This window comes from Budorcas taxicolor, chromosome 24 (assembly GCF_023091745.1).
Source record: "Budorcas taxicolor isolate Tak-1 chromosome 24, Takin1.1, whole genome shotgun sequence".
Lineage (NCBI taxonomy): Eukaryota > Metazoa > Chordata > Mammalia > Artiodactyla > Bovidae > Budorcas > Budorcas taxicolor.
The window spans coordinates 37,193,792-37,215,234 of NC_068933.1; the positions used below are offsets into that span (position 1 = coordinate 37,193,792).

Consider the following 21,443-nt stretch of genomic DNA (forward strand, 5'->3'; position numbering starts at 1 on the left):
TGTTTACAAGCATGAAGGAGAAGTTTTCTCAGGCCCTTCAGTTGGATATCCGACCACCGCAGACTGCCAGACCCCTAACCCTGGCTTGTGCTTGGATCTCTAGTGCCTGCTCCAGGTTCTGGCCACCGTCCCGCAAAGCAGGAAGGCCGGGTGGCCGGGCGTCGCAGCCGTGGCCGTGGGCACCCAGCACGGGTCCATCCTGCAGCTGAACGACACCGCGGAGGACAAGGAAGTCTGTAGGTTCGTACCCGCTTTGATGTGACCTACTGAAATCTGCAGTTCTCTCTGCTTTCTTTTTTTTTTTTCCTGTTTGGATTCTAGCTCTCCCTTCTTTCAGAGTATCTTTCTGTGTCTTCCCTGGTCTCCACTCAGAAACGCCTCTCACTCTGTCTGGACGGCATCACCAGTATCCAGCTCCTTATTTCCTAACCTAACGGTGTTTCTTCATTTTACCTAACCTCTGTAGGCTGGAGTACAAATTTGGAGAATTTGGAAACTATTCTGTCTTGGTAAAGCACGTCCGTGACGGAGTCAGTGAAATTGCTTGTGACCTGGTCGTCAACAAGGAGCCGGTTGACAGTAACCTTCGTACGTACATGCTCTTGCTTGATTCTGAGAGTTTGCATTTTCAGCCATTTCAGTTTTTGAGTATTGTTTGCAACATGTTGTGTAATTCAAACCCTGGATTACAGGTTGTCTGTCTCATTATGGCATATTTGTAGTGTATTTATTGTGCCATTGGTATATACTAAGAAAACTACATGATACATGAGAATATTTGATATATCCCCATATTCTCATAGTTGTTTTTGGTTTAATTTTGAAGCATAAATAAGCCAAAAACAGTTAATGCAGTGGAAAGAAACTAGAAATTGGCTAGCAATCTGGCAGGTGACTGTCAGGTATCTTTCCTTGTTTTAGGATTTAGAATACAGTGTTTTCTGTATGTGTCTTTGACAGTTCAGACATCCTCTTGGGTTCTGAACGAGTTGTTCAGTCTGTAATTAAACTCCTCTGGAGGAAATGAGTCGTTCCGGGTCCCCAGTAGGTAGTATCAGAAGTCCCTGGGGCTGTTCCAAACAGTAAGTACTGTTCGCAGTGACGCTGTTGAAGACTGGTTGGTTGTGTCAGAAGAACATCAGTAAGAGGCAACGTGAAAGGGCCAACGTGGGAAGATTCAACCATTAAAAGAATAATGAAGTAATTGATGGAAACACACTGAACATAACAAAAACCAACGAGTTTCACTGTGAGGCTAAAAAGCACAAGGCCCCCGTCCCCAGACAGAAACAATATTTTGGTTGCCTTTGGGAGTGACAGGGTCACCTGATGTTAACTGATGCAATTAAAATAGTGGAAAAGCAGGATCATCTGTCATGCCTTTCCTGTTTTTGACTATTTTAGGATAACAGAGTAGTCCTAGGTGAAGAGGGTAAATTCTTTACAGAAGAATCCAGCTAGTAATGTGGTAGAATACCTTGCAACACCCAATGAAACCATCGATTTAGGCAAAAACCGTGAGTGAATGGAACCATCCGATGAAAGGGGGACTTTATACGGGAGGGGTCAGGCCTCTACCCCTTGAGCGTGGGCATCAGGTGCACGGTGGGAAGCAGGAGGTGCTACTGATGGGACGTGTTGGTGAAGACGCCGCACCTGCAGAGTGTCCCTGCCGGGAAAGTGGGCCTTCTCGACCAAGGCTGAACAGCTGACTTCCCATCTGCAGAACACTCAGAGGACAGAGGAACGAGATCAGCGACACGGGGGGAAGCGCCCTGGCAGATCTAGACCGAGAATGAGGCGCCCTAATAGGAGACGGCCAGCCTCGTGTAAATCAAGTCCCTGACTGTGGACGAATGCACAAGACTTAAGAAGCGTAACAACACGTGCAAGGTGTGAGCTTCGCCTCGGTCCTGATTTGAACACACGGACTATAAAACGTGTCTTCAAGACAACTGGAAAAATTTGAATACGGAGTCAGTGTTAGCCAGGGAGTTATTTATTTTGAATCACGTTGTGCCTATACAGCACAAGGTCCATTTTTAAGAAACTTTTCATTTTGAAATAGCTTTAGACTCATGGAAACATTGCAAGGACGCGTTCCCATATGCCCTTCGCCCAGCTTCCCCTAAGCCTCTGATCTGTGTAATCACAGTACCGTGATCCCTTGTATAGTTTCTGGAACCAGGCACCTGACACGCACCCAGTGCTGTTAGCTGAGCTTTGGACTTCGCAGCTTTCTCCAGCTGTCTTTCTAGTGTCCTCTTCCCGTCCAGGGTTCCAGGGCACTTAGTGGTCAGGTCTCCCAGGCCTCCTCTAAGCCAATCTCATCTCTTCTAATCAGGCTTTCTTGATCTTTCACCACCTAGACACTTTTGAAGAAGTCTGGCCAGTTGTCTTCTTACTTGGGTTTGCTTGCTGCCTTCCTGTGACCAGGGATAGGCTATGTGTCTTCAGCAGAGTCCTGTGGAAATGTCCTCCTGGGGGGTGGGGGGTCAGGTCAAGGGTTGCATGATGTTAAAGATGTACATCCCAAAGATGTGGGAATGAAATAACTGATGTCAGGGATTTGCCTAAAAGACTTCAGGCGAAAAAAAAAAAAGGGAGAATGAAGATGAAGCAAGAGTGACAATGTCTGAAATTCTAGAATCTAGGCTACAAGTGTATATGGGTTTATTATACAATGGTCTGTAGTTTTGAGTATGTTTGATATTTCTCATGATGAAAATTAGCACTTTAGTCATGAATCGTATTCTCAATTGTTAGTAAGAAATTTCACATAAGGGATATAGGCCTTCTCTTCATGTTGCCATTTTTATTTGTTTGCATTTTTTCCTTTTTTTAACTTTTCCATTTATTTTATTGAAGTACGGTTAATTTACAATGTTGTGTTAATTTCTACTGTACAGCAAAGGTGACTCAGTTGTACATATAAATACATTCTTCTTCATATTCTGTTTGCACTTTTCATTCACAGATTAACTGCAATGACATGGCAGCCTCGATGCTTGTGACTACACTTTTGGTGATGACATCTTTCCTTTTATTTTTGCAGCTGTGTGTATCGCATTCCTTGTTGGCATGGCGCTCATCATCGTGGTGTCCTTCCTGAGGTTCTTGCTGAGGTAAGTTGGGGCAGGCACACTGGGGAAAGTGAATATAGAAAAAATGTGTTCAGAAAAGGTAGTTTGATCATTATTCCTGGATTAAATGAAAATTTACTGTGTCCACCACGCCACCCTAGGTGTTAGGGATTCAGTGTCAAATAAGAGATGGTCTCTGACTTCAAGGAAATAATAACCTAGTTGGAATGGATCTTTACCTTCAGTTCTTCCACGTGGCTGAAACGTAGAAGAAAAAGCTTGAGCAATCACTGTTTCCTGGAGGACTCACATGCTGCTTCGTGGCGTGTGGAAGTGGCCTGTGATGGTTTTGGGAGATGCTGACACCCTGACTCTCTTCTTCCTCTCAGCTCTGAGCCCTGAGGCCATGCCTCCGGCCCCAGCTCCTGCGGCCAGGACCTCCTACCTTGGGGTGGACTCTCCCTTGGTTAGGGTCAGCCAGCTCAGAGAGGGAATTCCTTCCCCTCTGCTGGTAAACTGCCATTCTGGTGAGTGGATCTGTGAGCTGGAGAAGAAGAAAGTGAACTAGACTCAGGCCCAGCGTTGCATCTTTCCAAGGGAAGGTCTTCCCTCTTAGAAGGAATAGGATTGAATTTCTGCATGCTCAGCCGGTGAGAGTCTCAGGAAACACCACATGATGCTCTTGGTGAGCCGGATCCAATCTGGAAGAAAGAACTTAGAAAGAGTGTGCTTCCGTGGCGGAGAACCCTGGCTGTGCAGGAGAGCTGCCTGCTACTGAGCAGACAGTTAGCCTCACTGCCTTTCAGGCAGTCCTCGCAGAGGAGGTGCATCCCTTTGAATGTTGATGAGATACAAATAATGTTCCAGTTTCTGAGAGTGTTTTCATTTGGTGTGGTTTTTTGGTGAGCTGGGTCTTCGTTGCTGCTCGTGGGCTTTCTCTAGTTGTGACAAATGGGGGCTAATCTCTAGCTGCGGCATGCAAGCTTCTCACTGCGGTGGCTTCTCTTGTTGCCGAACACTGGCAGGGTGCGCAGGCTCAGTAGTTGTGGCTCACGGGCTTAGCTGCCCCATGGCATGTGGGGTCTTCCTGGACCAGGGACCGAACCTGCGACCCCTGCATAGGCAGGTGGATTCTTAACCACTGGACCACCAAGAAGTCCTCATTTGCTGCGTGTCATGTGAATGTGTCTATTGCAGCATGTTTAAAGTAGTAGCTAGCTGACATCAGGCTCCTGCGAAAAGAACTTCCCCTGCCCCATAGTGGAACTGAAACTCCTTTCGCACTGATTCTGCCTTCGCAGCCTGTGGGCAGATGCTCCTGTGGGCAAAGCAGAAGTTCCCTGTGTCTCTCCCATCAGCCTCCAGCTGCCCCTGGAAGCCCCAGAACGTTCACATGTATGTGAACTAGAAAAGAATCTGAAAAAGTAGTCAGAAAAGAGTATATTGTCTCTCTGCTCTTCACTTGGGGGAACAAGCATGTATAAGAAAATAAGTGCTTTTTCTTTTTCAACTGTAGTTTTTACACATCTTTGTTGTTGTTACTCAGTGCTCAGTCGTGTCTGACTCTGCGACCCCATGGACTGCAGCACACCAGGCTTCCCTGTCCTTCACCATCTCCCAGAGTTTGCTCAACTCATGCCCACTGAGTCCGTGATGCCATCCAACCGTCTCATCCTCTGTCCCTTTTTCTTCCTGCCTTCAACCTTTCCTAGCATCAGCGTCTTTTCAGATGAGTCAGTTCTTTGCATCAGGTGACCAAAGTACTGGAACTTCAGCTTCAGCATCAGTCCTTCCAATGAATATTCAGGGCTGATTTCCTTTAGGATGGACTGGTTGGATCTCCTTGCTGTCCAAGGGACTCTCAAGAGTTCTTCTCCAGCATCTTAACTTCTCCTTTTTTACCCTTAATTATATGGTTCTCTTTCAGAGTTTTTCATGTGACAGTGATATTATCAGTGCTGAATAAACAAAAAATGGGAGTTGACTTCTAGTGGGAAAAGAGAAATTTAAAATATATGCATTGGATATATGGATCATATTTGGATACTGTTTTGAGCAATTAATTTGCAAAAAAGATAGGAAAATTGAACTGGCTGGAGTTTTTTGGGGGGTGGTCCACACTGCTTGGCTTACAGAATCTTGATCTTAGTTCACCCACCAAAGATCAAACCCATGCCCCCTTCAGTGAAAGAGCAGAGTCCTAAATCACTGGACTGCCAGGAGATTCCCTGTGTCCTAGTTTAGATTCCATGTATCAGTGATAACCGTATTGGGCTTTCTCTTTCTGAGCTCACTTAGTATGATCATCTCTAGGTCCATTCATGTGGCTGCAAATGGCATTATTTCGTTCATTTTTGTCTTTTGGGCTGAGTGGTATCCATTGTGTATATGTACCTCAGCGTCTTTATCCATTCCTCCATCGTTTGTTTCTTTGTTACTGAACTGTAAGAACTGCCTGTGTATTTTGGAAATCAAGCTCTTCTCAGTCACATCATTTGCAAATATGCTCTCCCGGCCCGCCGGTTGTCTTTCACTTTGTTCGTGGTTTGCTTTGCTGTGCAAAAGCCTGTAAGTGTGATTATTCTTGCTTTCATTTCTCTTGTGTTGGGAGAGTCACCTGAGAAAACATGAGTGCAATTAATGTCAAAGAATGTTTTGCATATATTTTCTTCTAAGAGTTTTATGGTGGTGTGTCTTATATTTAAGTCCTTAAGCCATTTTGATTTATTTTTGTGTATAGCGTGAGGGTGCCTCTAGCTTCATTAATTTACATTTAGGGTGGACAAATATTAATAAAATCAGAATCAAGAGAAAGTCACCCATTCACCTTGACACTCTTGTTTCTGCTGGGTTTCTTTACTGATATTTCTGAAACTTAAATTATTGAAGTATAACTGATTTACAGTGTATGTTAATCTTTGCTGTACAGCAAAGTGACTCGGTTATATACACACACACATATATATAGACATTCTTTTTCATATTCTTTTCCATTATGGTGTATCACAGGAGGTTGAGTATAGTTCCCCGAGCTGTACAGCAGGGCCTTGTTTCTCCATTCTGTATACTGTATAGCCGTTTGCATCTGCTAATCCCAAACGCCCGCTGCGTCCCTCCGCTGCCCTCCATCCTCCTTGGCAACCCTGGGTCTCTTCTCTGTGAGCCTGTTTCTGATTCAGAGATAGGTTCCACGTGGAAGCGGGGCCGCGCGGCGTCGGCCTTTCTCTGTCTGGCGTCCTTGGCTCGGTGTGGTCACCTCTGGGTCCCTCCTGCTCCCGCCCCGCCCCGCCCCGCCCCGCCCCGCCCCGCCCCGCTCCGCCCCGCCCCGCCCCGCTCCGCCCCGCTCCGCCCCGCCCCGCCGCTCTGGTCGCGGTGCCTCCGCCTCCCACGGCCGCGGACGCTGAGACCCGTCATTGCCGCCTTGCGCACGGTCGGTTGTTGCGCCCCCTGCTGCTCTAACTTTAACCAGAATTCCAGCCTCGGGGACTAGTGGTGTCATTTGCCCTCACGACGCTCTTAAGGCTCTGTCTTTACTCCGGCTTCCTCTCGGAGGCAGCCGTGCTGTCAGGGTCCTGCGCTTGAAAGCACTGCTGCTGTGAACTTTGGTTTCTACTTCCGTTTCGTTGAAAACGGAAAATGTGTGATTCTTTGACTTTATAGAATATGAGCTTTCATTTTCTTTCAGCATAATATTCTGAAAATTGTGCCCAAGAAAATAAATTAACCGGGCCTTTTATTTGTTGACAGTTTGGAAGACTTCCAGAATTGGATTTCTAAAGCAATCAATTCTCGGGAAACCGATCGCCTCATCAGTTCCGTGAGTGATTAGAATGCGCCATGTGCTCTGGGTGCCTTTCTGGATTCGGAATTTACAGTCCCTCATGTAGTCATCTAGACTGCCTTACGTGTGCACAGCCAGGTCGGGCGCCTGCCTTCTTGACCACCAGAAGCCCCTCCGGCCGCGTGAAGGGCGTCGCCTCCTTCTTTGTGAGACTGGAGCTCGGGCTCTGGTGATGCTCGGTGTGGACAGTGTATCCACTCCGCAGGCAGCACTGTTGAATCGACCCAGTTAAGTAGAGAGTGTCAGGACTGAAGCGAAAGAATGAGACATGAGTATTAAATCTGTACACGTGACGGCCCACCATGGTGATGAGATGTCCTGTCTCGTAATCAGTCCCTTATGGACACATCTGAGTCCACCTGCAGACATACCTACGGATGTTCTTGTCCCAGACATCCTCTGTGGTTGTTTCTCAGCCCGGCCTCTCAGTAGAGGTGCGAAACCCTAATCTCTAGGTGGGTCTTTACAGAAGCAAGTGAAAGTATCGTCCAGCCACAGTGATCCTCAGCTCTCACTCTGCCGATTTCTGCCCTAAAAGCAGAAAAGTCTGGTTTACTCTTTCGTGTCATGAACTGTTTGCATTTTTCTCCCCTTTTCTGGAAGGAGCTGGGGTCCCCAAGCAGAGCGAGTGACCCCCAACCAGAGACCTGGCGTCGGTCGGCGGCCCCGCTGCGCCTCCGCTGCGTGGACACGTTCCGAGGGTACGTGGGCTCCTGGTGGCGCGTGGCCTCGGGTGGCATGTTCACACGCACACACACTTGCTTCAGGAGGTATTTCAGGCACCCTTTGCTCTCAAGGCTGGAGAAGGTCTCCTGCTGTAAAGCTACGTCGGCAGCCTCTCCCGACTCGAGAGTGTCGTGAGAGCCAGGCGGATGGGTCAGTCAGAGCAGCGGGGGGAGAGGCCAAGACCCACCTCCCGGGGGCCCAGGAGCTGCTGGGGGGTCACTCCTGCCTGCGAGGAGCTGCACCAGGCACCTTTGTCTGCTCAGCAGCTGCACAGATGGGCCAGTGCCCCAGCCTGGAAATGGAACGTGGGGTAGCCTCATCCTCCTCTTCCAGTCACAGAGCAGCCCAAACATCAGGCCCTTTTGAGAGCAAACCCAGAGTCACACGGTCCAGAATGGCGGCCAGGACCAGACACTGACAATAAGGCCTGAGACCATGTGGCCGAGAAGACACTTCTAGGTGTCAGGTCTGGTCTTCTGTTGCTCCCCACTGAGGCCTTTCAGAGCCCTTTCAGGGTTCCCCTGACCCCGCCTCCCCAGGGCTCTGAATGCCCCTCTCTGTGTGTCTGCAGCCAGGCAGTAGCGACTGTAATAATGGTAATAATAACCATCATAACACGAGTCCTCCTATGCGCCAGGCCTGGTTCCAACTTGTCTTCATCTTTCATTTCTAAGCAGTCCTGTGAAGTATATACTTCCTAAAACATCCCTATTTCTCATGGAGCAGTTGAGCCTCAGAGTTGAGTAAGCTGCCCGAGGTCACACAGGGACCGCGTGGGATGTGGACGCAGTCGGCCAGGCTCCAGTGTGCTGTTCTTAGTTGCTCAGTCGTGTCCGACTCTTTGTGACCCCATGAACTGTAACCCCCGCTAGGCTCCCCTGTCCATGGGATTCTCCAGGCAAGAATACTGGAGTGGGGTGCCATGCCCTCCTCTGGGAATCTTCCCAACCCAGGGATCGAACCCAGGTCTTCCACCTTGCAGGTGGATTCTTTACCATCTGGGCCGCCAGGGAAGCCCAAGAATACTGGAGTGGGTAGCCTATCCCTTCTCCAGGGGAATCTCCCCAACCTAGGTATCAAACTGGGGTCTCTGCATTGCAGGCGGCTGCTTTACCAGCTGAGCCACCAGGGAAGCCCAAGAATACTGCAGTGGGCAGCCTATCCCTTCTCCAGGGGAATCTCCCCGATCTAGGTATCAAACTGGGGTCTCTGCATTGCAGGCGGCTGCTTTACCAGCTGAGCCACCAGGGAAGCCCAAGAATACTGGAGTGGGTAGCCTGTTCCTTCTCCAGGGGAATCTCCCCGACCCAGGTATCAAACCGGGGTCTCCTGCATTGCAGGTGGATGCTTTACCAGCTGAGCCAGCAGGTGATTTCTAGGCTCCAGATTTCCCACAAATCACCCCGCTAACACACTCCTGTCTTTATTCCCCACATTCAGAATCTGTCTTACTGTATTTCTCTCTTCTGGAGATGTTCCCGGGTGTTCAGGGGCTGACACTGATTTAGTGCTGAGATGTTTCAAGCACGGGTTCGGTGCGGTGATGGACGTAACTCTCTGTCATGGTCCCTGGGTCGGGTGTCCCTCCTTATCCCAGAACTGATGGGAGGTTCACCCGAGGTCCAGTGGATCCAAGAAAGAGGAAGCCAGGTCTTGACCCGAATGACTCTGCCCTCCCACTGCAGTTCCTTAGCCTGAAACACTTAAGCAATTAGCACGAAACCGAGTGATCAGGAATGTTTTGCACCGTATTCAAATTCCAGGGTTTAGTGGCACATTTTCTTCAGGCATCATGTCGGAAATGGCAGAGAGGACTTTCGTGCGGGGTTCTCCCTGCGGTGCTGAGAAGTGGGAGTTTCTTGCTCTTGAAGGGTCTGCCCACAATCAGGGCAGCACTGCGTCCTGCAGCCAGGCGTCCCGGGCACATGGCCGGGCCCTGAGCACGCGTGTCTGTCGCTTTGCAGGATGGCACTCATCCTCATGGTCTTCGTGAACTATGGAGGCGGGAAATACTGGTACTTCAAGCACTCGAGCTGGAACGGTGAGGCCCTGCCCGGGGGCGCCTGGCTGGCTCGGGCCCCTCCAGCGCCCCCAGAGGCCCCAGAGATGCATCCCCACAGACGGCACCTTAGACCTTTACCTCAGCCTTCATTTTCCCCCTCCCTTTTGTGTACCCTGGCTCCTCAATGCTTCCTTGTCATCCCAGAGGTCTGCAGAGGTCGGTGCCAGCATGTGGGCTCTGCAGAGGGTGTTAGAATGTGGATATAAGGTCCTCATCCTGTTCTAGGTGCGCCTTATGCCACAGCCTCGGGGGCGCTCTGCCCTGAGAAGCGTGGTCCTCCTGGGGATGCCGTGGATCTGGGGGGTGTGAGTGTGCTGCTTCGTGGCTGTGAATCTGGCTGGGAGGAGGTGGGTTTAGGACAAGTTTTGAGCAGCACTCCCTGAGATCGTAGACCGTCCGCATACTTCTGTCCAGGCTGGAAGTATGGAAGCGGCCCCGGCCAGCCCCCAGCCCAAGTCAGGGCAGCTCAGCGCTGCTTGGAGGGGTTTTCCTGGGGATGTGCCAGGCAGTGGGAGAGGGACGCTGTCCCGGGTTGGGGAGTGCCACCGCTCCGGCCCCTTCTTCACTGTCACGCTTGTGTCCTTCTGCAGGGCTGACGGTGGCCGACCTTGTGTTCCCATGGTGAGTTGTAGACCCTCCGCCTGCTCTTCGTGGCCCATCCGCCAGCTTTGGTTTTCCGCTGATGCTGTACCTTCCTGACCCCGGCCCTGAGTTCCAGCGGCGGGCCTGTGCTGCCCCCAGGCCTCTGTGTGATGAACTCCTCCTGAAAGCTGGGTTCACGCACAGTTCTGACACCTGATGTAGTGCTTGTCTAAGACACATGCACATAAAAGATGGGTGACTTCAGAAGGAATGTTTCATTAGTGTGCGTATGATATGGGAGATCTAGAATCTTGTGGTAAGTCATAAATTCTGAATATTCCACTAATCCTGAAAATACGTGTGAAAATCTTATTTCCTAAAAGGTACGCAGTATATCGGTATCAGGGATTTCTGATAAAGTCTGATAATGTATATAACAGTTAGTGATAGTAGTGAGTTAAACTCTAAAATGATAGTGGAGTAAGCCCGGCTGTCTCCGGCTGTTCCCTTGGTTGAAGGACCCTGACTTCCCGTACAGCACGGGTTTTGTGTCTGCCGACACTTTGAATTGAACGACTTCCCTCCGTCGTTTGGAGGTGTTCGTAGAACCGGCCGTGGGTTCCTGTCTTTGGTCCCCGGTGTTTCATTGCTGATATGAACTTAGGTTTCTCTGGGCTGGTGAAGAGTTCCTTTATGTTAATTTTTTAAAATTGAGTGTAGTTGATGTTCAGCATTATATAAGTCTGTGCCACGTATGTGTATACTATATGTATATATATGTATGTACAGTACATGTAGATACATGTATATACTATAGGGATTCACAATTTTAAAATAGAGTTATGATAAAATACTGGTCACATTCCTTATGTTGCACAGAATATCCGTGTAGCTTATTTTATACATAGTCATTTGTTTTCGTTGCCTGAATGTGGGGATTGTCCATTGTTCCAAAGGGTGTCCTCCTAAGTCAGGACGAGAAGGGCCACAAACCTTTCAGCCCGACACTGGGATCCTTCCTCCACCTCTAAGCTGATGTGGTTTCAAGAAATCATGTGTTGCGTCTCTTACATCTTAGGTTATAAAATACTAACAATGTAGGGACGAAAAAGTTGGAAGTGGCCACCTCGTAAGGGCTGTTGTTTTTTCAGGTTTGTGTTTATTATGGGAGCTTCGATTTTTCTGTCGATGACTTCCATTCTGCAGCGGGGATGTTCAAAATTCAGACTACTGGGAAAGATTGTGTGGAGGAGTTTGCTGTTAATCTGTATAGGAATTTTCGTTGTGAACCCCAATTATTGCCTTGGTCCACGTAAGTATTTTTCCCCTGTTAGAATATATTCAGGTTGAAATAGGGAAAAGATGTGTTATAATTTGAAAGAAATGCAGTTCCTCCACTTCACGTTTTGCCTGCAAAAAAGAACAGTTACTCGAGTACACCTAATGCTTGTATAATTGGGGGCATTATTATTATTGTTTATTTATTTGGCTGCACCACATGGCATGCAGGGTCTCAGTTCCTCAACCGGGGATGGAACTCACGCTTCCCTGCAGTGGAAGCGCAGAGTCTTAAGCACTGGACGGCCAGGGAAGTCCCTATTATTATTACCTTGGAATTTTAGGCCTGAAAGGTGCCTCCCAAGTCCAGGCAAACCCTTCTGTACATAGGAAGACCGTGGGGTGGGGAGAGCGAGGTGCTGTGTCCGAGTGTAGGAGGGGCAGAGTCGAGCCAGACCAGCCGCTGGTCCCCGTTGCCCTGCTCCTGCCGCTTCGGTCTCACCTGCTCTCACGGTGAGGCTGCCCTTCCAGGGGCCCCTGCTTGTAGCCGTGCCTTGCTGCGAGGAGGCAGTGACGCCTCTGCCGTGTTGGAGAGGCGTGAGAGGGGCAGGACGGCGGGCGAAAGGGTGTGAGCCCCGTGCAGGGGCAGCGACGGAGCCGGGAATGCAGAGGCCGCGGAAATGCAGAGGCCGCGGGGCTGCAGAGGGCTCACTCGCGCTCACACTTACCCGGCAGCTGGCCGGGGAACCGTGGGCAGGAGGCGCCGAGGAGAGACCCTCAGCTGCTCTGTGCCCAGCCTCCCTGCTGGGTGGAGCGGCGGGGGGGTTGTGGGGAGGTGGCCTGACCACCTGGTCCCATCTCCACAAGCTGCAGAAACAGACTTCCTCGGGCGCGGGAGAGGTCTGTCTGCCCCGCGGGAGAAGGCGGTGTTGGGTTGGGGTCAGCGAGTGGTGCTGGCTGACGCCCCTGCCCGGTGCCCCGCAGTGTCCTGGGAGAAGGCGCGCATCCCCGGCGTGCTCCAGCGCCTGGGGGCCACCTACTTCGTGGTTGCCGTGTTGGAGCTGCTCTTCGCCAAGCCCGTGCCGGAGACCTGCGCCTCGGTGAGCAACCCCGTCTTTATAAAGGGGGGAGGGTCCCCGTATAAGTGCCAGAACCTTCTTTAGTTCTCAGCGCCCTACCAAAGAGAACGAGACTCTCTTAACTCTGTTGCAAAGCTTCTTTTTTCTCTTCAAGTCGTTATTTTTGTTGAGTCTTTATATCCGTCTTTTATTAAATTGAGATCAAGAACACATACCATGAGTGCTACCGTGTTAATAAATGTTCAGTTTCCATTCATCCCTGCGTTCTGATGGCGTTAAACAGCAGCACCATCGTCTGCTGCACTAGCCCAGCCTCTCGGGGGCGTCGCTGCCAGTGTTTCAGTCTCCTTGTGGAAACCTCATAGAACCTTTCGCTGTCCGCACAAAGGCTGCAGAGGTGCGACCTGGAAGGTGCCAGGTCTGCCCTGGGCTTCTTCCTGTTTCTTCTTTGTAAGGTGAATGTGTCTCACCTCTTGTATTATTACTTTCTGTCTTATTATAAATTGCCGAGTCAGTTTACTCAGATGGCAGCTATTTTTTTTGTCCCCCCAGTGGAGGCAAGGCTTTAGGTGGAAGTGTTTAAATCTTTCTATGTGGCTTCTACTTCACAGTAAGCATATTAGCTGTGTAAGCTGTATTTGTTCCCGCTCCTTCCTATGTAACTAGCAAGCTCATCCCTGAATCCCAGGTTCTCTTGGTTCTTCCCGTAAGGCTTCCTCGGTTGTGTGTTGCTGGAGTGCGTTTACCCAGCACTCCTTTACCCTGCCCCCCGTCAGCCGCCCCCTGCCCACACCCCGTGCCCTCTGCTGCAGGCTCCTGAAGGCACAATGGGGCTGCCGTGCTCACCCGGATGTGACCTTGGTAGCCATGGGAGACTTGAGGGTCTGCGAGGCTTGTCCAGGCCCCCATGATGGAGCCAGGGGCTGTGGGCACACCAGGAGCAGGTGGGCTGTACCCCTTCTTCCTTCAACCAGCAGAGCTCCCAAAGCTGAAATTGCATTTTCCTTTTTAAAATTCAGTTGTATTTCTTTTTAAAGTAATAGCTTTATTGAGATATAATTCACATACCATAAAACTCACACCCTTGAGGTGTGAAATTGAGGGACATTTGGTATAGCTGTGCAGTCATCACCACTGTCTAATTCTGGAATAGTTTCATTATCCGCTGAAAACACCCTGTCTCACTCCCAGCCACTCCCCAACCCTAGGTCCCCCGGGCCTAGACAACCCCTAATCTGCTGTCTGTCTGTCGATCTGCCTGTTCTGGACATGGAATCACATGTCACAGACATGGAATCACACAGTATGTGGCTTCTCGTGTCTGGCTTCTTTCATTTAGCAGAATATTTTTTGAGGTTTATCCATGTTATGTCGTGAGTACTTGACTCCTTTTCACTCCTGAATAGCATTCTGTTTTCTGAATGTAACATGTTTTGTATTCACTCATCAGTTGATGGATAGCTGACCTGTTTTCAGTTTTTGGCTGCTGTGAATAATGATTCCGTGTCCATTCGTGTACACGTTTCTGTATGGACATCTCTTTTTAAATCGCTTGCATACAAGAGTAGCATTTTCCACTGATAACTTCTCAACTAGCATTTTTCTGTGACATATCATATGCTGGGCTTAGTCACTCGGTCGTGTCCGGCTCTGCTACCCCCTGGCCTGTATCCCGCCAGGCTCTTCTGTCCATGGGATTCTCCAGGCAAAAATACTTGAGTGGGTTGCTGTGCCCTGTTTCAGGGGCTCTTTCCCACTCAGGAATTGAACCTGATGTCCTGCAGCGCAGGCAGATTCTTTGCCAGCTGAGCTACCAGGGAAGCCCGTGTCACAGAGGTGGCGTATCTGCGTTTGGAATAAACACACATCTCTTCTGTGTTACCACCATCAAGGCCGAGAGGAGCCTCACAGGAGCTTCCTGAATACACAGGCAGCTGCGTGTTATTTCCCATTCTGCCTGCACTGAGTTCACACGTGTTCTTTATGTGTGACCTCTCCCCCCAGGAGAGAAGCTGCTTTTCTCTGCTGGACATCACGGCCAGTTGGCCCCAGTGGCTCTTCGTGCTGATACTGGAAGGCGTCTGGCTGGCCTTGACCTTCTTCTTACCGGTTCCCGGGTGCCCCACGTGAGGAGCCCTGTGGGGAACCCCGTTTGCACGTCCCTTTATGCCAACTCGGAGCCTCCGGGTTCCAGCTGTCAGCCTGCCCATGTCGGGACCTCCTTCCTCTCTGTTCTTGAAGACTCCCTGGTGTTGGGGCCGGGGAGGAGGGGGGTGGAATGCGTGTCCAGAGGCCCGTCTCTGGCAGGTCTCCCAGCGTCAGCGGGAGGGGGGATGGACTTTGGGTCGCAGCCCCTTTCTCACCCCTGGGGCGGCCAGGGAGTCAGGGGCTTTGCAGGGGGTGTGCACAGCGCTCAGGGCGGGTGGGAGTTGGCGGTGCTCTGGGGGTGTGGTAGGCACGCACATTGCCCGTGTGCAGCCCTCCCCCCTTGCCTGGCGGGTGAAGCCTGTGTTCTCGCCTCCTCAGCGGTTACCTGGGGCCCGGCGGCATTGGAGACGGGGGCAGGTACCGGAACTGCACGGGCGGCGCCGCGGGCTACGTGGACCGCCTGCTTCTGGGCGAGCAGCACCTCTACCAGCACCCTTCTTCCGCTGTGAGTGGGCGCCGCCCGGCCGGGATGGACCCTGAGGGGCGGAAGTGGAGTAGACGGGGGCGGAGCCAAGCTGTGTCTGAAGTTGGCTGACCTGAGAGACTCACTGTACCGTGCGCGAGGTGCTTTCCTGTGGGTCTCAGGTCCGAGGCAGGGTGGGAGGTTCCAACAGGGGAGGTCTGGTGGGCAGCGCTTTGGGATCAGCTTGTGTGGGGCTGGAGGAAGCAGGACCGAGCAGGGGGACTGTCACGCAGACCCCGCTGGTGTCCTGGGGCTGGGACGGCCCCTCAGAGGTGTTCTCAGTGGGGCGGGCGTGGGACCAGGCCCTTGACATCCCCGGTGGGATGTGGGTGGCCCAGCAAGGGGGTGACTCCCGAGAGCTGGCTCCCTTCAGGGACGAACCCAGGAGCAGCTGAGAGCTTTCTGCCGTTACTACTTCAGGATGCTCTCCTCCCCAGAGGGCTGGGGCGAGCTGGGGCAGGAGAGCTTGTTGATGCCCCCAGCATCCATGACAATAACTGGCTCCAAACTTCTGCCTTTTCTACAATAACCATTTCTTTTATAATGAAATAATACAAATGTATTTTTAAATGTTATTTGCCTTGAAAGAGGAAAGGAAGAACTCAGTGCCACAATAGGCTTGATCCCAAAGGATAAACCTGAAAAGTAAAAGATGCCATACTGTTTGAAGCTGGCTAGGGACGCATTGTGTCAGGGGCATGGGTCCCAGCACCATCTGCTGGGCCACCTGAGGTCAAGGTGGCTGCCCTGCACCAGGGCTCACATCCGCGTTTCCTTCCAGAGTGTCACAGCACACACTTTCTTGGCCAGAAGTGGGCTGGCCACAAGTTGGCAGTGAATTTCTGCAGCGAAACCAAAAACATTGACTGCTGGGGTGTCGTGAAGTTTGTGTTTTGTCTGCGAGTTGTTTGTGTGTGCTTTCGGTTGGTTAGTGAGTCCTGTCTTCTTGTTCTGTTCAGGTGCTTTACCACACCGAGGTGGCCTATGACCCAGAGGGCATCCTGGGAACCATCAACTCCATCGTGATGGCATTTTTGGGAGTTCAGGTATTTATTCATTTCATGAGAATGCGTGTTCGGATAGTTTATGACTCATCACTCATCCACATGTCCATTTGACTAAAAGAAGTCATTGGACGCACAATCTTCTCTGTAGTTGAGGCCTAATAAATTCTGCTTCTGTTTGACAGATCGTCACAACTAGAGGGTGCTAAAAGTTAGCACGCTCATGTAGTTAGGTGTTATTCCGGTAGTCTCAGAAGTTTTTACTCATGTGGCTCGTCTCAGCCGTGGGAACAGCAGCCCCAGGGTGAGAGGTGTCCCTGCTGGGCTGGACCGCGTCTGGAAAGTCACCTGTCACCTTTTGTATGGACGACACACAGTTTCAGATTATGCATACCCTGTGCCTGAGCCAGTACCCGTGGCTCTCAGTTTCTCTCAGAGACAGTTATGTTAAGATTCTGAGCAGCCCAGACTTTCCTTCCTGAAATTCTCCTGATTTGGTGTCAGAAACCATTATTTGAGAGGAGATGACCAGGAGGGGAAAGACCACGTACCCCTTCCTGGGGGACCTCTGTGATGCTGAGGCTGTTCTGCGTGTGGCTGCAGAGTCCTCCAGATGTGGTGGAACTGGTGTTTTATTTCATTTAAATTTACACTTGAATAGTCACAGGTGGCCAGTGGCTCCCGTGTGGGACAGTGTGGGTCTGCAGTGTTTACATTTTGGTGGTTCAATAATTTCTTGGGTAGAGATGCTGCCTACTGTCGAGTTTACATTGCTGCTTTTATTTGTAAATGCATTTAATCCCCCGTATGCTCTCCAGGTAAATCTGTGCGTGCCCTAACTCCGGTAAGGAGAGCTGACCGCCACCCGTGCCTGGACCCAGCGCACCCACTGGCCGTCTGGGGAGTGTTTCTGTACCCCATGTGCTTCAATAGCATTTATATAAGTTAATAGCACGCAAATAAGTTAATTCACATAAGGCTCCAAGAACAGGACATTTTAGTTTTAGCTCTTATAAATTATTGTTAACACTTTCTTCAGTGTTTTCAGAAAATCCTAATTTGGGGGGTGGTTTATGCAAAGTGCAGATTTTTCTGTTTTTAAAGTGTTCCCTGCCTCTGGGTCCACACTGCCTCTGTCCCTCTTCTCTACCCCTGACAGACGGGGCCATCCAGCAGCCCAGCCTGAGCTGGTCCCTGGTGACATGGCTGAGGGGAGTGACTTTCCTTGGCTGCCATCGCCTGTGGGAGAAGGCTCGTGCCGCCTGCTCCCTCCTTCCCACCTCTCACCCCCTTGGCCTTTCTGAACCACCTGCAGCCCAGCAGGGCGGCTGTGTGCTTTCACCGTGTGACACACTGCATGCCTGCTGTTCCAGGCTGCCCAACACTGTTCCTGCCTCGCGTTCCTGGCCTCAGCCCGGCAGCGCGGCCTCTGCGCGGCCCCCTCCCCAGTGGTCCCTGTGCCTCTGTTCCCCACTAGCCAAGGGCAGGGGACCATTCATTCCCTGGTAACCACAGTGCTTGCAGGAGAGTCTGTCCTGGAACACTGGGTGCCTATGAAATAAGAATTTGATATTCAAGAACCAGCTGGTTCTCTTGGTCATGCTGCATTTTCTTCCCCAGGCAGGGAAGATACTCCTGTATTACAAGGACCAGACCAGAGGCATCCTAATCAGATTCGCTGCCTGGGGTTGTCTTCTTGTAAGTTACCCCCTCCCTCACTGAAGTTCCTTCGCTTCACACATTCACGTTTCAAAGAAAGAAAACATTTAGCCCTGGGGTCACAGCTGTCAGACTGGAACATTCTTCACTTCATCATCCCGAGGCCTAAATACTCAGATTGGTTTTCTTAGAAGTCTCTTTAAGGAAGTCAGTGAACCCGTGAGGAAACGGAGCGGAGGGGTAGATTCTGGGGGGGCCTTTGCCAGCAGGACCTGGCCCCCGATAGCAGGTCGGCATGTGGCAGAAGAGAAGCCTGGCGTTCCTCTCCCCTCTGACCCTGCGGCCGTGCTTCCTCCAAGGATTCACTCCAGCTGATCAGGGCAGTGCTGAGAAGGCGCTTTGTGGAGAGTGTTTTTAGCTCTGTATCTTGTTTATGTATGTAATTATTTTTGTTCTGGCTGTGCCGGGCTCTCATTGCTGTGCTCAGGTGTTTCTCTGGGTGTGGCGGGTGGCGCTGCTCTAGTTAGTGTCTCATCGCGGGGCCTCCTCTCGTTGCAGAGCACTGGCCCTGGGGTGTGTGGGCTCCGTTGCGGTGCGCGGGCGCTCCGTCGCGGTGCGCAGGCTTAGTTGCTCTGTGGCACGTGGACTCTGCCCGGACCAGGGATCGAACCTATGTCCCCTGCATTGCAAGGCCGATTCGTAACCACTGGACCACCAGGGCAGCCCATACTGATACATCTTAAACATGTTTTTTTAGTTAAAAGAGTAAAACGGAGGGCACACTTTTCAGCTTTCCCTAAGCAAGGAAGTCACTCCTGGTTTTCAGTTTGGAACCACCGTTGTTTCTGGAGATGCCAGAAAAAACTTGTAACATCTTTCTCCCCACCCCACCCCCACCTCCAGGGGCTTGTTTCTGTGGCTCTGACGAAAGCATCTGAAAATGAAGGCTTTATTCCAGTAAACAAAAACCTCTGGTAGGTGCAGAAGCCCCGCTGTCGTTACACCTGGTGGGGAGGGGGGTGGCGGGCATCCGCGGCGCTCTCCCAGGCCCTGAGACGCCCGCTGTCCCCCAGGTCCGTCTCCTACGTCATCACGCTGAGCTCCTTGGCCTTCCTCATCCTGCTGGCCCTCTACCCCGTGGTGGATGTCAAGGGGCTGTGGACGGGAGCCCCGTTCTTCTACCCGGGTGAGCCCCCCGCCCCAGGCCGCCCAGAGGAGGGCACTCAGAGGACCAGCTGGAGGCCACGAGTGGCCGGTGCGGAGCGTGTCCCAGGGGCCCCAGGCAGGCATCACTGGCTCTGTTCCCAGGCAGCCCCCCATTTTACCGTTTCGTTTGTGGGGTCGTAAACGCACCCGACTGGCCTCAGGCAGGTCATTGGTTGCGGGCACTTCAGAAAAGGGGCTGTGCCCTCTCCTGGAACACCCCCCCACACACATGCACCCTAGAGATGACGCATGAGTGATGCTATGTGGAGGTGCCACCCGGGGACGCTGGGCGGTTTAGACGCACTTCTGCCCAAGACGAGAGGTGGCAGGTGATTTCAGTGACTCATTTCAGCCCCAAGTCCAGTAGCAGCTACTCTCTCTGGTCCTCGGGTTTTCTGGGTAGAGAATGTAAGTTAATATTTCTGACTTTCAGGTTTAGTATTCCAGAGTCACACTTAACAAAAGGAGTATTTTCTAACTTTTGGATGTGATTTACACTCAAATCTCTTAACATACCCATCCTTTATATTTTTGGACCATAGCCGATAGCAGAAGTGGGTGCTTTTTCTCTTTTCCCACTGAACCAAAGTCAAGCGTCCAGAGTTAGGTGGATGACCAGCTGTGTTTCCCCAGGGATGAACTCGATCCTGGTGTACGTGGGCCACGAGGTTTTCGCCAACTACTTCCCTTTCCAGTGGAAGCTGGGGGACCAGCAGTCGCACAAGGAGCACCTCGTGCAGAACACGGTCGCCACCGCCCTGTGGGTGCTCATCGCCTACGTCCTCTATAAGAAGAAGGTGTTCTGGAAAATCTGAGGCCCCAGTCGAGATGCGTTCCTGGCAGAACCACTGGGCCCCGGGGATCACTGACCGGAGTCCTTGCTCACAAAACAGATGGGCTGTGTGTTTCCCGCAGGGGCAATGCAGACATGCTCAGGCTGGTCGACTGGGACACAGCTTGTCCAACTCGGCCTCTGCACGCAGAACTCAGGCAGCTGACCCGCCATGGTCTCTTCGCTCCATCTGCTGGGTGGACGGCTGCCTCTGGAACTTCATTCTCAGGGTGTGTGGCTGAACTTTTCCCGAGGGATGGCCAGGCGCCTTTGCTTCTGCGCCGGATGAAGCCACCTTGGGTCTGCTTTCCCTGACCGTGTTTCTGCAGCCTTGACTTCCCACGCTCGTCCACGGAGACCGAGACGCCACCGTCGCTGCCGTGTCTGACTGTGAAGCTCACTGGGCGTCACGGACAGTGGCATAGTCTACTGTATTTTGGTTACGTGGTTTAATATTCCAAGAAAGTCCAAGTAATATCCTTTCAGATCCGTAAGGTATGGGTGGGTCCAAAAAAATGCCTTTCCCTCAGAAGCCATGTTCTGCATTTCCCCACTTGAAAAATTAGTGAAACTGTAGACGTGTGATTCCTGGCCACCCTCGCCAGCAGTTACCTACCTAGGCACCTCCCTGAGCTCATCACCTCTCCATCTGTCTGCCCATCCGCCTCCCACCCGTCCGTCTGTGTATCTGGAGGGGAGGGTCCCCCGAGCCATCCTCTGTCTCTAGGAAGAGAGGAGCCCGCGTGCTCTGCCATCCTCGCCGGGCAGGTCCTCTCCAGCCCCTGGACCCAGTGGGGTGGGAGGCATCAGTGGCTTTCCTGAAATCCTTAGAAGAGATCATTTTGTTACCAAAAACGCTTCAAAATAAATGATGTTTAAAAAGCTCTCACTGGAGTGACTCCTTTCAGAATGACCCTCCACAGTGGAGGCAGCTTGCCCGCTTGGAGTCACCAAACTACAGAGTCGCTTGTCGGGTGTGAAGGCGGAGAACACAGAGGACCAGCACTCCCATGATGCCGTGTCCTGCGTCCAGGGCTTCTCTGTGGCAGAAAGGTCGCGCTGTGGAGCATCCTTGCGTGATGAGGTGGGCTCACCTCAGCCCGCCCCCCGGCGTCAGCTGTCGCCCCGTGGATGGCGTATTTTCCAACTACCCCATCTCTGCACCAACTTACATCCCAACTTGTACCTGCCCGAGGACGCCTCCACCTGCACGACCGCCAGCATCCGGGCACCCCCTGCCCGCTTCTTCCACAGAACTTTATATCTTGGGCTGCCCCAGCTCTGCACACACCTGACCCTCCGTCTCTCGGCTTCACCCGCCTTCCCTCCTGTCTGCCCCTTTCCCGCGTTCAGTCATTGCAGAGTCTTACCAGTTTTGTCTCCGGCTCCCACCCAGAAGTCCTCGTTCACACAGTCACCG

The 21,443-nt window shown here is 51.7% G+C and overlaps 1 protein-coding gene across 2 annotated transcripts in view; it reads left to right on the top strand.

Annotated features, from left to right (window-relative positions):
- Positions 1 to 20,909, top strand: part of HGSNAT (heparan-alpha-glucosaminide N-acetyltransferase) — a 32,553-nt gene extending 11,644 nt beyond the window's left edge. Inside the window, exons 3-19 of one of the 2 annotated variants that reach the window (XR_008201470.1) lie at positions 104 to 240; positions 467 to 588; positions 3,056 to 3,125; positions 6,831 to 6,900; positions 7,528 to 7,625; positions 9,615 to 9,691; positions 10,303 to 10,333; positions 11,446 to 11,606; positions 12,557 to 12,672; positions 14,656 to 14,777; positions 15,178 to 15,304; positions 16,282 to 16,368; positions 17,947 to 18,024; positions 18,889 to 18,959; positions 19,059 to 19,171; positions 19,825 to 20,253; positions 20,353 to 20,909. Coding sequence is in view for 1 of the 2 variants with exons in the window: in XM_052661315.1 (XP_052517275.1) it covers positions 104 to 240; positions 467 to 588; positions 3,056 to 3,125; positions 6,831 to 6,900; positions 7,528 to 7,625; positions 9,615 to 9,691; positions 10,303 to 10,333; positions 11,446 to 11,606; positions 12,557 to 12,672; positions 14,656 to 14,777; positions 15,178 to 15,304; positions 16,282 to 16,368; positions 17,947 to 18,024; positions 18,889 to 18,959; positions 19,059 to 19,171; positions 19,825 to 20,006 (1,662 nt within the window). In the remaining variant the exon portion in view is untranslated. Of the gene's footprint in view, positions 1 to 103; positions 241 to 466; positions 589 to 3,055; positions 3,126 to 6,830; positions 6,901 to 7,527; positions 7,626 to 9,614; positions 9,692 to 10,302; positions 10,334 to 11,445; positions 11,607 to 12,556; positions 12,673 to 14,655; positions 14,778 to 15,177; positions 15,305 to 16,281; positions 16,369 to 17,946; positions 18,025 to 18,888; positions 18,960 to 19,058; positions 19,172 to 19,824 lie in introns of both variants that reach the window. The other variant, XM_052661315.1, reaches the window with a different exon arrangement.
- The last annotated feature ends 534 nt before the right edge of the window (positions 20,910 to 21,443 follow it).